The 17,500-nt window shown below is 39.3% G+C and overlaps 2 protein-coding genes across 2 annotated transcripts in view; one reads left to right on the top strand and one right to left on the bottom strand.

The window, feature by feature from the left end:
- LOC121867964 (adhesive plaque matrix protein-like) overlaps positions 1-11,420 on the top strand; it is a 29,377-nt gene extending 17,957 nt beyond the window's left edge. Inside the window, exons 3-6 of the mRNA XM_042368136.1 lie at positions 6,750-7,274; positions 7,665-7,742; positions 10,657-10,799; positions 11,107-11,420. Coding sequence (XP_042224070.1) covers positions 6,750-7,274; positions 7,665-7,742; positions 10,657-10,799; positions 11,107-11,269 — 909 coding nt within the window. The 3' untranslated portion in view covers positions 11,270-11,420. The remainder of the gene's footprint in view (positions 1-6,749; positions 7,275-7,664; positions 7,743-10,656; positions 10,800-11,106) is intronic.
- A 1,876-nt stretch (positions 11,421-13,296) lies between these two features.
- Positions 13,297-17,500, bottom strand: part of LOC121867963 (flap endonuclease 1-like) — a 10,396-nt gene continuing 6,192 nt past the window's right edge. Inside the window, exons 4-8 of the mRNA XM_042368135.1 lie at positions 16,837-16,997; positions 16,069-16,221; positions 15,275-15,493; positions 14,358-14,546; positions 13,297-14,133 (exon numbers count right to left, since the gene is read on the bottom strand). Of these exons, the coding sequence (XP_042224069.1) occupies positions 14,065-14,133; positions 14,358-14,546; positions 15,275-15,493; positions 16,069-16,221; positions 16,837-16,997 (791 nt within the window). The 3' untranslated portion in view covers positions 13,297-14,064. The remainder of the gene's footprint in view (positions 14,134-14,357; positions 14,547-15,274; positions 15,494-16,068; positions 16,222-16,836; positions 16,998-17,500) is intronic.

Raw genomic sequence — 17,500 nt, 5'->3', positions numbered from 1 at the left:
ATCGTCATATTGGTGATTACAGGTGCATAACTACAAGGCAAAGGTGAGATAGCACTCGATAATGGTGAGAGAAAATGAGTATTGGTGAAAGAGTATGTTGTAATGAGTGTGTGGGGGGGGGAGGGGGTTACGAGGTCAAGATGGTGAGCGCCTCTGGTGGTTAGTCAAGGTGAAGTGAAAACTGGAGCTGGCTGGGCTGACTGACTGACTGGTCATTTACTGTATTACTTAATGCAGGGTATTGTGGAATCAGTCAATCTCTCTCTCTCTCTCTCTCTCTCTCTCTCTCTCTCTCTCTCTCTCTCTCTCTCTCTCTCTCTCTCTCTCTCTCTCTCTCACCCTTAGAACATGTGCCTGAAGACCTTAGTAGTTGAGGCAGAGTGTTTTCATACCGTACCCCGAAGCCTCAGTTACAGCACCGTGCACCTCTCTCCTCTCGGCTCTCTGGCTAAATGTATCACCCTCCTCCAGTGCTCCCCTCCCCTCCCTAGTCTTTTTACACTCTTCTGGGAAAAAAAATTAACGAAATAAAATACAACAAAACTGAAACAATTTACACACAGCGAGCACAAGAGGACCTCACATTGTTTACTTTATACCTTGGGTGAAATTCGGCTATTATTTTTATATATTCTTTTTTATTTTGTCAGTTCAAACTACTACTACTACTGTACTTGTCTTCACTATGTACGGAAAAGTGGGTTAGATGTAGTTTTTATACATTTCTGTTTAGGCTAAGGTGATAGAATTGGTGTAAATTACTGGACGTGGATAGGTAATTGGTTTTGAAATTCCACTGCGACACTATCGTAACAAGATTCGTTGTCTCATCCCCAGGTAGGAGAAAAATTTAACTTAGGAATCTTTAAAAATCCCGAGCCTTTTGTAAACACTGTCATGCACGAGGGCCCTTCTGTGCGTGTCCTCCTCACCCTGTAACCCCTCCTCTGTGTCTCTTCCCTCTGTGTCCTCTCCCTCTATGTCCCCCTCCCCCTGTATTCCCTCCCCGTATCTCTTCCCTCTGTCCCCTCCCCCTGTGTCCCCTCCTCCTGCGTCCCCTCCCCCTGCGTCCCTCCTCTGTGTCCCCCTCCTCTGTGTCCCCTCCTCTGTGTCCCCTCCTCTGTGTCTCTTCCCTCTGTGTCCCCTCCCACTGTTTCCCCTCCCACTTAGCCCTGTGTACCCTCCCCTAGTGGCCCCTCCCAGGGTGCTCACTAACAGCGTCCCACCATCACCGTGCTGACGTGCTCAAGGAGACAGGTCCTGTGATGCCTCTTGTCCCCGACCAGCCACGGTAAAAAGGCTTTGAATCTCGAAGACTTAATTCGCTTTGAAGTTGAGTGAATTACCTGACACAATACCCACCTCTTCCTGGGGTACGCTGCGCCGCCCTCACAGGAGACACAAGTCTTACTTTAAGTATTCAAAGTTTTTAAAGCCTTTGAGTCTTCTTGCTGCACCGAAATAAAATTTGAGGATGCAGTTTTAAGATTTTAATTTGTTTATTGTCTTGGTAGAGGAGAGAAGTTTGTTTTCAGCGGTTAAGGTTTTTTTTTAATACCTACGTGACGTGGTGGGTGTTTCAAACACTGAGGGGAGGGAGGGGGTGGGGGCTGTCCTTTACGGCGTCCAGGGCCACTCCGTCACTCACACACCACGGCCAGTGAGGATCATTCATGGTGACAGGGACATAGCACCGGTGTCACTGCCTAAGAGAATAACTGAAGCTGCTCTGGCAACTGTGTGATTGTTTGGTAAGGGTAACTGTTCTGACTAGGTTACACTATAGGCGAGCAAGAGGTGACTTAAGAGTCTACAGTATAAATACCTCCGTGGACTTGTAACTGACGCCTTTCCATCATCCCCACATCCTTCCTCTACCTTCACCCCATATGCTACCCCTCCCCCTACCCCATATCCTGACCCATCTCTCCTCTCCCATTTTATCACCGTTCGTCTGGCACCCCATCGTTAAGGTTACACCACTAACTTAGCTCTCTTCTCCAGCGGTGGAGTTCGAGGTTTCTCCGCCCGACGTAACGGAGAGCGGCTATGCCGTTATGTGCCTGGGTATTGCATATGTTTTGTTGTCAACTAGAATAGGCACGATGAGGATAAAAGGGTAGGGTTATGTTGGTCAGAGAAAGTTTGGGCATAATGATGACAGGTATGTGACGTTATGGTGGTATTTATGATGTGTGAACGCGCGATACAACAGTGTTTGTTTAACTCGGTTAATCATAGAATGTGCTTGAACGTTGTTTATTTATTATTATTATTATTATTATTAATGTCTTATTTTCCAGTATTTTCGTTTTCTTTTTTAAGTTGTCTGAGGCTGGAGGGAGTGTGGTCGGTCGTGTCATGTTTTGGAGGGAAAATTAAGCACCATTTCTGTCGTAGACTTTCAGGGTATTTATGAATTATAAGGCATAAAAGTGTCACAACCTTTTAAACTCCTTTCTTATAAATAGTGACCCCCAAAAAATTTAACCTAGCAAAGCGGAGGTTTTGAGTGAACGCAGCGAAAAACGTAGATCATTTCGGAATTTTTAAAGGAAGTAATTGATGAAGAGCGCCAGTTTTAACCAGCTAGAATTTTTCTCCAAACCAGTCGGACCAAAACATTACTGCAACAAATTCACATCAAATGGAGTTCAAAAGTTAGCCTCTACTGCTTTCATCCCAGTAAACGAAATACAAAGAAAAAATCCTACAATATGTACACTTTTACGGGAAGTTGGTAATGAGTTGGGAGCGGAGCAAACTCAAAAACTGGCCCCGAAACAAGTTAAGTAAGGGAAATGAAAATTAGAACAGCCAGAAAACTCGAGTGAGGGCAATCGGGTTTAGGTTTGTTTTCCCCTGAGGTGATTGCCAGTGTGTGTTTTCTGGGAGTTGGGGGTCGAGTGTTTGATGACTTTTTAGAAGCTTGCAGTCGGTTTACTTGCCTGTATTATCTTTTTTCGTTTCATTGATCACGTGGCAGAGTTGTGTAATTCTCGGATATTTGCACTTTTTATCCCTAACTCATGATTGAAGTGAGAATACGAGTAGTTTCGTTAGGTTCGCAATACAGTTCCCCGCCAATTTAACTTTCTTCTTTGTTTCGTAGTTTGAATAAGCCAGCTGTGTGTATGCTCTCTTCCCATGATAAGGGGAAACAATAAAACAAAATCGAACTATGTTTCTTTTTTAGAATGCTGACTTATATTGTCATATACACAGTTCCTATGTAAGTGAACCCTGGTATTGGAAACAGTATAGTCAACGTTGCTTCTGCCTCTCCGCCTTCTCGTTATTCTGTTACGTTTTCAAAACTCTAATGTTTCGTTGGATATTTTTCGCACCAGTCTCCGGTGTAGTAATTCTGTTACGTGGAAGGCTTGTGCCTGGATACAAGCTGCGACACGTTACTTTCCCACACATCTCTTCCTGTTACTGACATGACACTCTTCAGCACCGTTACTTTACTTTTATCCCCTTGCCTTTAGTGGTTCGACTGTCAGGTACATTTTACCTCAGGGAGAGTCACTGATCACCACATTATCACCATTTGCATGTACTGTACTCGATAATTTAGATGTTCTTCTGGTACGCTGCTGCCCATACTTTGGTGGGGACGCCATCCTTTTGGGGGTAAATTATTATTAACAAAAAAATTGTATTGGAATTTCTCAAAGGTACGTAGACCGATGTGGATGATATGTAGGTTGAGCAGCACCCTGGGGAAATAGTCGTAGGTCTTTCCTAGATAGACGTGAGTGTTGTCCATAATTGACTATAAAATCCACTTGTTTTGATGAGGTGTCAGGTTATGGACAGATAATTCGACCTAGACAGACAGAGGATCCACTTGTGTGTTCACCGGAGACGCTTACAGCCGACCCTCAGGTGTGTGAGGCAGATTATTCACTCCTTCCTAGATAGAATATCTCTTCCCACCCTTCTTGGATAGTCATAAATTCCTTTAATTTGACGCCGGCAAATCCAAAGTTTCGCCTTACACTCGTACACTTACACCCCCCCCCCTCACGCACACATGCACGTACTGTACCTATATATATATATATATATATATATATATATATATATATATATATATATATATATATATATATATATATATATCATGTAGATACAATGAAAACGTGGATGACATCATTATGACCTGACCATGTTTTAAGGTCACCCTGTATATTTAAGCCTCTCTCCGTCCATGTAATCCAGTTGCCTCTGAAGATGTCTTGAATAAAGACGAAAGCTAAGGTGCTCCGTTGTTTCCCTTTTCCGTGATTTTATCGATATATATATATATATATATATATATATATATATATATATATATATATATATATATATATATATATTATACAGGCCTATCAAACGATCGCTTCTAGCACAGAAGTGAGTGGTTCATAAGTTTATTCCCGTCTATCGACACATCGTCAGAGGCAACTGGCATTTACCAAGTTGGTAGTGGTAGCAATCTTTCTTCATCACAAATTAATTGTTTATGTTCAGCTTGTGTATTAACAAATAATAGATACTTTTTATACCCGTCACACATCAACAATTCGAACCCCGTCTCCTTGACCCCCCCACTCACCACCATATTACAGGCTCTCGTAAACAAGCGTTCAAGGTGACCCATAACCTGCACCACAGCGGCCTGCTGAATCATTACGGTAGACACCCTTTTCCGCCTCATTTCCGCTGCATTTCCTCCCTAACTGCGTCACCCTTCGATTTTTTTTGGATGTCCCGTTAGTGAGTGCCAAAATATTCAATGCCAGCTCGTTCTGTTGAGGACCACAAGAGCCTTTAAAAACCACGTTGTAAATGATCTTGTTCAGTGAGGTTAAAAATCCTCTCTGGTGGAGCCATTATGAACAGAGGTGTAATTTGTCATGATTACTCAGCCTCCTCCCTCACACCTGGTGCACCTCTCACGGCTCTTTCTCCCTCTCTCTCCGTTCCCCTTTGTTTTGGTATGACTCTCTCTCTCTCTTCCTGTGTCTGCCATTTTGTTCTTTCTCTATTTTGTCTATCTTTGTCCCTTCTCCTTATTATCTCTGCCTCGTTCTCCCCTTTACTTCAATTTTCTCTCACTTCTTCCTTCTTCTATAGCCTGTCTCCCTCCCTCTTGTCCTTCCCATCTTTTTACTTCCGCCTTAGCTTCCCTCCCTTCGCCCATACCTCCCTTTCCCTACATCGTCTCTCCCTGTACCTGCCTCCCCCTTCCTTTACTTTCTCTGCACCTGCCTCTCCCCTTCCTCCTCTATCTCCATCATCCCTCCATTCCCTACTCGCCTGACACACATTCTCATCATCCACTTACCATCATCCACTCTCAATTTTCTTTAAAAAAAATACCCTAGGCATCAGCTTATCATTCCTCTTTAATCATCGGCCAGTCCATCAACTAAGACTCAATGCCCGTTAAGTAAATTGCTCAGTTGGTTATATTAAAGTTAAATGAGAAGCTCAGCTGGAGGTGATGGTGTGGCTGAAGGTTGACTTACATCAAGGAGACTAAGGTTGTTGTTTTTTTCTCACATCTTTATACTGACTAGAAAATTCTACTTTTGTAAGAGAATTATCAGGTATCTCTTTTGGAATTATGTGAATCAATAAACAACTGAGTAAAATGTTACTCATTTATTATTCTGTTCGAAGGATCTACAGGCAGTGTATATATCAATCCCAACTTCAAGAGAAACTGGTGATTAAATGGAATACATGTATCTAGTGTGGATATTCATTTATAATCCCGCGAAATAGTGGCAACTGACTTATTTACAGTGTCAGAAAATTTTTATTGTCACATTGCCTTTCAAACTTTCGTGGAGATCGCATGAATGTACAGGTATTACTACAGCAATATTTTCTACACTTGTTGATGTTGAAGGTCTACTATGAGTAAGAACAGTGATGCTGTTATAATACAGACAATTACACGATCACCAAAGAAAGTAATTCTATTTTGACAACCTGTACGTACTTGTATTTTAGTAGATCTTCGTTGGCTTGAGAACGCAAGTAGATACCAGGAAGCGGCAAAGGTACAAGGCTCGCTGCATTTCATGCAGGGTCATTTTATATTCGAGAACCCTAAGTGATTACTATATTTTAAGACCTGCAATAAACCGGAAAACACCACAATGACTTAGAAATGCGATTTGACATTTCCTAACGGATACATTCTTGATGTAATCCGGTAATACATCATGAGGAAATGAGCTCGATACAGATTCTGTGGATAGGTATCAATTGTTACTTAATGCAAAGAAATCCCCGTCTGTCGTAAAATCAGCAAAGAAAATATCAGGCAGACATATATTGAGGCATCCATACTACAGTATTTCTGTCATTATGATGCTTGTCTCTTATTTAATGATTGTAAATTTGATACAAAATAATAAAAAAGGTTATAGTTGAAGTTCAGAGAGTGAAATAACGAGGTTGCTTAAATGTGGTTAAGAATCGCCATCGTAAATTGTAAATTTACATTTTAAGAGACCTGACCACCTCAAACAACATCCATAATTTCTTTCTCGTGCAGCAGTGATAATAATGATAGTTGTTAAAGCACAAGACTACAATAAATGCATTGTATTTTATCAATTTATAGACTAAAAGTGTATCAGTATTTCACTCCTTGGTGCCATGTGGCTTCACTAGTACATGTACCCATATATCTAATTATTTCTAACATTTTATTAATTGGTAACCTTTGACCTTTACTGCAGACGAAACGTCAGATTTACTACTCAGCACTCGACTACGACCAGTCCTATGAAACTTTGAGAGAGTCTTCACTCGAGCCTGAGGCACGTCCTACGGGTCACCTCCCCATCGCCCCGCACTACCCTTCCGACCCACACCAGGCTCCAATTTATGAACCCACAGCACCTGTCTATGAACCCCCAGCACCTTATTACAGGCCTGAACCTAATTACAGGCCTGAGCCTACTTACAGGCCTGAGCCTACTTACAGGCCTGAACCTACTTACAGGCCCGAGCCTACTTACAAGCCTGAACCTACTTACAGGCCTGAGCCTACTTACAGGCCTGAACCTACTTACAGGCCTGAACCTACTTACAGGCCTGTAAGGCCACCGCCTCCTTCATACCAAGAACCTGCCTATAAGCCCCAGCCTAAGCCATCATACAGACCTAAGCCAGTGTACCAGGAACCTTCCTACCAGGAGCCATACCAAAATGAGAACCCCATCCCTGGCGAAGCTGGTGTTGATTATCCCATCTACCACGAGGTGAGAGAACCATCCAAGTAAAGAAGATGATAGTAATATTTTGTTACATTTGTGATAAGAGGTTAGCTTTATTTGTTGTTACTTTGATATACCTGTACAGTGTTGTATTTTGTTCCTTCAAAGTATACTGTACCTGGTACTCTTATACAGTACTGAATATAAACTAATGAAGAAATCACCAATGTAATGGATCCAGTGTTATTCCAGAAACTAATATAATTAAATACCCATTGCTCTCTGAAGCTTGTCCAGTACTGTATTTACAAAGTTCAATATTTAGTAGTAATGAAACTGCCATCAGTATCATATCCTTGCCTTGCTTCCCGTAAATGTTAGGACAATATCTTATCCTAGTTTTATTTTCAACCTTGCTTTCTATTTTTCCATCAGATCCCATACACAAAGTTCACGTGTGATGCTGTCCCTTACCGCCCAGGCATGTACGCAAACCCTGAGGCTGGCTGCCAGGTAAGTGTTCCTCCTGACCTTCATTTATTACTTTTTTCTACAGTATAAATAGCAGTCATTGTGTGAAGACAATGTAGTCTGTGTTTTGTTCAGTGGCATTACCCATCATAAAAATAAAATGAATTGGGTAAAAGTGTTACTGAAGCATGATTGGACACAAAAACTTAACATTCTTTCCACGGCTGAACAAAATTGAAATCACCAATGCGTCATATTTACTCCACCACTTAAGTGATCTTGTGTTATTTAGGTTGAAGCAATTTTTTTTAATACAAAAACCTATTTTCAAGTAATTACCACATCACATGACCTTAACCAATGCAATGCCAGATGTACAGTACAGTATACATACTGTACATGTATGTCCATCCCCTTCATTTCTAGTGCATCCTCCTTCACTCCAACCTTCCATCTCCTCCTTGGTCTCTCCCTGCTGTCATACATCTCTGAATCATATGCTCTGTTTACCAACCTTCCATCTCCCATACTCTCATTATGTCTGGACCTCTTGAGCAAACCCTAATCTACTCTCTGCCTAACACTTACTTCTACCTGTGTTCTTATCTCCACATCATCTCTTTCACTTGCATCCAAAGCCCAAAGTGTAATAAAGTCTGCTCAACAATTTCCCTGAACCTGGAATGTGCATCCTCACCATTGCCCTTCATTGATATTGTTCTCTTTCCATACATTTCTCAATCCACTTATTAATTTGTTGCCTTCTACTGCTGTGGTTAAATTAACTGCTCATGGTTCCTTTACTAACAGATTCACTCGGTTATCTTCAACGCCACTCTTCCTCCATTCCGTAATTATTTAAGTTAATATTATATCTCCTTTTTTCTTTCTCTTCTGTTCATTATCAACTTTCTCCAAGTGCATATTCTTCCCAACTCATTCATTAACATTCATAACTTTTTTTCTGAACAGTTAATTGCAGAATTATTAAACTGCAAATGGCAGCTTATTTGCCTCGCATTTACATCCTGAATCATCATTGAAAACATTTGCGCATGTTGTAGTCCTGCCTTCACTGGGAACCTGTTACTCTCTTCCCAACAAATAAATAGCAGGTGAATTTCCTGCATTTGGTGTTGCTCATCAGGTCCAACCCATTGATTCCTGTAGGTCATACAGATATGCAAGTCATATTTTTGCATCTCAAGTACATTAAGCCTCACTAATCTTTCTGTCTGGCTGAGTATGCCTCACCCTCTTACTCCATCACTGTTACATTGTCTTTATCCTTGTCATTAAAGACATCATGAAAGATGGAAAGGATTTCTTTTGAAACACACTAGTCAAAATTTTACCCCGAGATAACCATCACACTTTTGTGTGCATAAATAGTGTTGTACTGTATAATTGCTACTCATTTCTTTATACAAATAACTATTGATGAAATTAACAAATTGAACTGCCTCATCATGCTCAGTTTTCAGTTTTGGGTAGCATTTCAAAGTGAGCACTTACCAATGAACTATGCACTGATTACTCGTGTATTTGTGTCGCCACTTTTACATGTACAGTAAAACCAAGATATTTGCCAGCCATTGCTTCTCAACACATACCACGTATACACACACAAATACACACTGCTCCCAACAAGCTTTATTTCTGTAAAGTAGGATGATAAAAAAATTCCCTCACCTGTAGTGTGTTTCCATTGGTTTCCAAAACAAAAATTCTTCTTAAACTTTATTAATGCGCATGTACTGCACCTTGGGAATACAAGTAGAACAGCAAGACTGATGATGCACCATCTCATCAAGTTTTTTCATGTGTTTGATAAATTCACTTTATCTTGAATTAGTTAAATTCGAACATGGACAGATTTAACTATATTTATTGCTTTTCTTGTAACATAACACAATATCTTGAACACAATATTTTATAAGATTTTCTCCGGTCACACGAACTTCACCAGAACAGGCAATGTGGTATTGTATCTCACTTTGTATAACACTTCACATGTTTTCATTGACTCTCTTTGTAACATGAGGCAGGCCGAGATGATTCGGCCATGTGGAGGAAGAATGGATAGAGAATGGATGATACCAATTGGGTCAAGAGGTGCATGAGCCTAAATGTGGAAGGGAGGTGAGCCAGGGATTGGCCAAGAATGACATGGGGAGAACTTGGAAGAAATGATGCTAGAGTTAGGAATCTGACCAGGGGGACTGCAAGAGACCATGCAGCATGGAGAGCTGCTATCAGGTAACCACAGCTACCCCACACAAGCCTAGAAAATTGCCATGAAATGGTGGTGGTGATGAAACTACCTGAAATCAATGCATTTGTGTTGAGAAATAAGAAACTAGCTCTGTGGGTTGGTATTCCAGACTCTGCATCTCACCTTTCAAGCAGCTGGCAAATCTGTAGTCTCACAGGAGATACACATAACTAGGTGGCTAATTACACTTGTTGGAACCAATTAGTGACAACCCTGTGTCATTCATCACAACACAATCCCAGCAGCTGCTATCTCTACCTATTGCTGTACATTATCAAATTTGAAGAAAAATTAACAATTAAACCAGTTAGAGTACTGTACTGTTCTTTGTAAGTTGACAAGAGGGAAAAGCACTGGAGTTATTTCAGCCACATCTGGAGTCAGAGTATTACAAGTCCCAAGTCAAGTCACAAGTCCAGAGAGGCAAGTTTCAAGTCAGATTACACCAGACTCCAAGTCCTCTCAAATACACAAAAATAGGAACTTAAGTTGGGCTTCAGTCCCCATTCTGAAATAAATGTACCCAGCTGCAGAAGAGGCAATCAAACTACATAAAAATCTAATTAGGTACTGAAGATGTTTATTGTTGGATACTTATTGTATTACACAAAATGGCCAGTTGTAGTTATTAAGGTGTACTGATGACCAGTTACTGTATAAAATATTACAACTTCTTCTTAGCTGTACCATGTGTGCCATGACAACCGGTATGGAGCCAGGGGTGCTGAGTTCCTCTGCACTAACGGCACACTTTTCAACCAGGAAACTTTCAACTGTGACTGGTGGTACAATGTCGACTGCTCTAAGGCCACCTCCTTTTATGAGTGAGTTACCCTGCAGAATTTATGCTTTGGTATATTTGTCAGTCACTACTGAGTATTATTTTTTCTTAAGACAAGCAACAGGAGCAGACAGTCCATCTCACTGCAAGTCCCAAAATAGTTTGAATTATTTTTTTTTAAGAAAACCATATTGGTGAATATTTTCACAATAACAATATTGTTCGCCGCAGGTACACAACATCGCTGTCTATGATTTAATTTTGTGTGATCTGTATAGAAAATAACCTGTTTAAATTACAACTGTCATAGGTATTGACAAATCAATAAGTTATTTTCATATACTCCACAGCCTGAACACTGACCCTGAGCACAATCCCTACTATCAGAAGCCTTATGAAGGGCCCCTTCACATCCCAGCTGATAACTATGCTGTTGATCCTTACCATCCTGCACCTCAGCCTCAACCCACATACAATGCTCCAACCCGCAGGCGATCGAAAAGAAGCCAGTAATGACACTAGGAATCTGACACCTATCTATTACACTACTTAAATAATGTGTAATAGAGCTATCATATCTGTAAATGAGTTAGGGTTACATGTGCTTATTTGTATCGGTGTATTTATTTGTATACAGTAATCTGGAATACAATATCATATATGATTTTTCTCTTTTTAATTCCAACTGAAGAAGTACGAGGTACTTTGTATTCTACAAAGAAAAATATTTACTTTGTTTCTTTGGGTAACAGCTCGTTCCATCTCAGCCTGCCTCTACATAGAACTTCACTAATACCCTCAATACCTACCTGCCACCTTAGCTCTGAACAGGGCCTCCTGTCTTTCAGTGTCACATTATACATCCACCTCACCATTCTCATTTCATATTGCTGGAACCTGCTTATGTTATCCTCTTTAACTGCCATATAACATAACAGTTCTCAAGTCAGCCACATACAATCTTCCTTTCATGTGGAGGGAAGGTCCCCTTGCCATCCATGATATCAACTCCCTAAACTTCCTCCAGCCACTTCTGACTCTTGCACTTAAACTAACTTCAGTATCCCCATCATCACTAATCATGTCTCCCAGGTAACATAGCACAGTCCAGGGACATATCCCATATGTTGATTTTCTCCAGCCTGCACATACTTAAAAGTAGCAACATCCTGCAGTCTGCCATCTACTCCACTGCACTTCTTGTCTACTCATCTTCTACACTCTTTGCTGCAAACACTTTTCTTACAAACATCACAGACACTTTCCACTCATCCTCTTCTTTAACAACTTGTTGTATATAACCAAGTTCATTGCATTCCTAAATTCAAGTATTCTTTTTCCTTCCATATTTCTTGTGCTACAGCCCTTTTCACCATGTACACCTTCATAACCTTCAACATGCACACCAACATGACCATTTAGGTCACCACCCAGTACTATTCTTTCACCAATCTCCGACACTACATGCATCAACTCATCCTTCACTTCCTTACTCAACCCAACTTGTATAGTATATGCAGATATGAGTCATCAGATCATTTCCTACTAGCAGCTTCAGAACCACCTTTTTCATATCTAGCATTTTCACCATTCACTTTTAAACAATCAAGATCCCTACACCTCTTGTTCCAGATACACTCCCCATTGAGAATATCGCATTCTTACTAGCGATCATCCTGGTTGAGCACCTTTCTTGCATGGAGCAGGCATCAAGCTTTCTATGGTTGTCATCACAATCTCAAATGCTCTTCCATGCATATCCACATGCAGACTACAAGCTCTGAACCTAACTATGTCAGGTTCCTTTTTGATTGCACAGTTTCTTGTGGCATTCATTCGTATGAAGTATGGGTGGTGTTTGCTTAGCAGGTTTATGTTTATTCATTGTACTGTTTGATGTTAAGAGTTGGTAACAACCAGAATGGACCCCCCACTCACCATTACAGACCGTTACTGGTAAGCTTGCAATCCAAATTCCATAACAAGAGCAGTCCAATAACCTTGGGGTGACCCTCCATGACACCCTTCCATGCAAGACAGGACAATAAAGCTGGCCTTGGTACAGTATTATACGTTAGGTGATGGAGCAGCCTCTCAGGACACTACCTGAGTTTGGGCTCCTGTACTATAAAGTGAAAGCACCAGACTGTGAAACACTCATCTGATACCCTCTGTACAGACAGCACACCAGCTCAGAAAATGCAGCAGAGACCAGGGGATATGCACAGCTTTGGTTGACCCAATTGCCATCAGGCACATTGAAGCTATTTTATGGCTGGACACCCTTCCTAACACCAACCTAGAGGGTGGGAATTGCTAGCCTGGCAAGGTTGCAACTCCCTGGAGTAATCAGAGGGATATTCATTAGTTACATAAAATCTTCACTTTTCATAATGGTCATAAAAAATCTCAACCTTCATTCAGTATAGTAGAACTAGATGATTTATACCCGAGTAAGTGTGACTCAAACAGAACATGTACTGTACATGACCCATACAGAGCAAGTAAATTTAAGGGCAAAGAATTTAAAATCAAATTAAGACATTTTTGTTAAGATTTATGGATAACACAATATACCAATATAGAAACCTTAAAACATGTGTTATGTTTTAAATGTACATCATGAGAACTCGGTATAACATTTCACAACATTGATTTAAAAAAAAAAAATATAGGCTGCCATTCATCAACATTAATTTTGTCTGAAACAAATCCACTTTAGATTTCCCACAATTTGTGGGGTACCAACCATCATACAAGAAAAGGTTAGCTCAGCCCTGGGACTTGGCACACACAGCAAAACAACACCCACATTTCATGTTTGACAAAACCAAGTCTGTCTCATGGGTTAATAGTGTCACCAACTAAATGGTGGAGCACAATTTGCAAAATACACTGGTATTTGATGTTACAATTTAGTCAGACAATAAGATGTTACTTGTTGAACTTTCTACATACAGCTTATCATTTAACTGAGATAACAATATAATACACCTTTAAAACATCAAAAATACATTGTTGCTTTTAATAACAAAGTGTTACTGATAAGTATCATTTTGTATGACTAATAATACTTCATTAGATTTCACACTACGTGACAATTATGTTTATCACTCAATGTAATACAGTATATGCATCAAGCTAAACATAACACTACAATATAACCATTGATCATAAAATTGTATGACTTCAATTGAAAAGAAAATTTACCTTGGCTGCCATGATTCGTACATCAGCAAACAAACCACTAACATATGATTCTATTTATTGTTCTTCAACTCAAAGTTGCCTTTGCAAAATGAAGATTTCTACCGTCCTTTCTTGAACTTGCTATTTCCGGATTTTGACTTCTTTGCCGACCCGGGCTTCTCATTCGACTGAAACAAAAAATAATTGTCAAATACAAAACAGGTCCTATTAATAACAAACAATCAGACAAAATAATTTTTACAACATATAACACAGATATACTTTAGTGAACACAAAATTTGGTATTGCACCACTGGCCTCCCATACAAGCACAGTTTACTCCAATTCAAAAAATTTGCACTACACTGTCAATAGTTTAGTCCATTAACCACTCCTTTCACACCCAACTTACCTTTCGCTTATTGACACCACTTGCAGGCTGAGGAAGAACCTTAAAGAAGGAGTCTAAGCGACCCTGAGTACTAGAATTCCGTGCCTTTGTTAGTTTTTTGGCACCGTTGCGTATCCGTTCCTCACTGAAGCCTTTCTCTTCGCACATATAATGAATCAAGCCTTCTTCATCTGGTTCCGTCCACTTGATCTAAAATGAGATTTGTTGTCACACTTAAACTGCAAATACAGATGTTATGAGTCCATCTGCTAATGACAAATGAGATTAAATTATTTGAGCCAACTCTGAACTGATGTTCATGTTGTCTTGCTGGTGTTCTCACTAAATGTTAGTTATTGGAAGCACTTTAAAGTCCAAAATGTGAATTGAGTATAGTCACAAGAAACAATATCTTGAGAATTAAATTAAAAGCAGAGTAATTGAAGACCTAACCAACATGACAATGCAAACCAAGTGAAGTATTATAAAGTAATATAATTGTTTCCTGCCATGCAGAAAAATGACCACGAAATTCTCTTCTATGCTGAAAAACTTATTTGGTGTGTAACAAAGTACTAATGCAGTAGTAATATAATATTTTACACCTGTGCCAAAATTTATGTAGTTAACATATGATGCTGTTTACAAACAACAGGATGGACTGAAAGGGGATAACTGTAAGCTTTGTAAGGAACATCATAACAATGTTTACATACAAGAAAACTTATTAAAAATTAAAGACCATAAGGTCTGTAAATGACATCTTCAAAATCCATTATCATTAAGTATAACCTCAATAATGTTGTATCCCCATTAATTCTTTAGTTCATGCAGTAACATTCATAACGGACTTCTCCATCATATTATTATTTTTTCAATACAGTATAATAACCATTACTATTCTAACACTTATTTACTTCTGTGAACCAAAATCTTACTTCAATTTCCTCAGGGTCTTTAACTTCTGGTTCAACGAATAACCTTCTGGCCTCTGGGTAAGGCCAGCTTTCAGGAGGAGAATACTTTTTCTTGTCCAAATTCTTCAAAATTCCTTCAATATTTTTGTGCTTACGAATCAGTTCAATGGCTCGCTTAGGTCCAATGCCTCTGATACTATCACAATAATCACATCCTAACAGAATACACATGTCGATGAACTGGAAAAAATAAATAAATTACAAATGAAACTATGCATATAGGACTGGACTGGGTAAGCCTTAGCCACTGATTAAGGGAACTACCCAAGTGATGGCTAATGATGTTTAGCCACAACGAGTCATTTATTGATGGAGATAGAATTATTGTTGTAGTAAAATTCCAAGTTTTGGTTTCAAACTTAAACCATCATAAAAAGGAGTGAATTTTATAGTATTATTATGCTTTAATCATATCACTACAGCTACAGGCAATAAAAACATTAATTGACCAGTATGAAATAATGAAGATATAATTTATTAGCTTGACACATATGCAATAGCTAGTGTTAATGAGCCTATGTTTAATAGAGGATACATCAATGACAACAAACATTATCATCATCATTGTCATTTTATAGCCATCTAAGAAAGGAAAATTATATAAATATTCATTAGATATTAAGTCCAATGTCTCAATTTACTCATTCTTTCCAAGTAGATACTGTATACTGTAATAATTCAATTTACCTCTATATCATCCCTGAGTAACTAGCAGAAGAATTATATGCATTCTTAAGAACATAAATTGTTCTCACCTCCTCATGGTTAATTTCCATTTCCTCTAAAACCTTGGGCAAGTGGAACTCCTTAATGGGCATTTTTCGAGCCTCACTGAAGGTCATGTGTCTCAGCAGGACGGGTGTGCCAAACGTCAAAGCGTCCATATCCTCTGTTGCTACACCATAAACCTGTAACAAAACTTAGTGATTTTTTTTTTCAAGCTTGTTCTAATTCCAACACTGAATTGTTATTTCAAATTTGCTCTTATATATGCATTGAATTTTAATTCAAACTTGTTCCTGTTTCTACACAAGAGAGATGCAACTAGTTTCAATATGGTTGCAGTAGATATGGTTTCAAAAAGTATCTAATATCTACATGGTTGGTGTAGACGGCATATCAAGAACAAAAAGCCAAGCACATCCTAGTGCTGACTTGTTATGATAACAAGAGTAAAATAATTACTGTACAGTACTGGAAAATGACATGATAAATCTTAATGGTTTATCTCGCTGTTTACCGATTTATCCAATCTAATCATATAGTGTATTTTCAATTATCTGTCTGATAAGATATCAAAAACCTATGGAACAGTTTACCTGAGCCAATGGTCAGGCCTCCATATGTATTCAAATTCAGGAGATGACTTGACAAGCACATGGCATCTCAAATGTTCTATAACTGTGTAAAAAAGTCACCTGCCCACTTACATTAGCATCATAAACTAAAAGGAAATGGAATCTGGACACATAGGTATGATGCCTACATCTTGAGTAAACATAGCATAATAAAAAGGTGTTTACCTTGCCAGCTTTAGCTAGTGCAGCACACTGAGCCTCTGCCTCACAAGGAGCCTGTACATAGGGTATACCCATCAGCTTTAATAAGGTTTTGGCCTCCTCTGAGTGAGTCTTGGTCACCTTCACTAAGCGACGGCTGAACTTATCTATATCCTCCACATTACCTGTTGGATCATAACATCATCTATTAATATCTACTTAATTTAAAGGAAATAAGCCAAAATAAAAAATAAGAATCTTCCTCACTTAACTCCATAAAACTGAAATGAATTAACCTAAGGGTAATCCTACTTGTTAAAATGAATGTAAAAACAATAATTACACATCCTTGCATCTCTCCTTTTTATATATACAGGTACTCCTCGACTCACGACCCACTCGACACGACCACCCGGACATACAGTCGTACCAAATTTTTTTTCAAATTACGTATTTTCGAGTCCCGACGTTAGTGATTGCGCTGTGTATTGACAAAATTTTCGTTTGTAATTCCCTTTAAAATGGCTGGCAAGCATAAAAGTGAGAGTTTCATGGTGCTGAGAAGAAAAGAGACACCCATTTTAGATTTTCTATGTATTACTTTCGCATTTTCGACTTATGACCTGGTCGTCGGTCCCTAACCCCGTCGTAAGTCGGGGACTTACTGTACAGTATTTTTTTTTTTTCA

This window comes from Homarus americanus, unplaced genomic scaffold, assembly GCF_018991925.1.
Source record: "Homarus americanus isolate GMGI-L3 unplaced genomic scaffold, GMGI_Hamer_2.0 scaffold37032, whole genome shotgun sequence".
Classification (NCBI taxonomy): Eukaryota; Metazoa; Arthropoda; class Malacostraca; order Decapoda; family Nephropidae; genus Homarus; species Homarus americanus.
The sequence above is the reverse complement of the archived record's forward strand: the minus strand, read 5'-3'. Positions and strand labels throughout refer to the sequence as shown.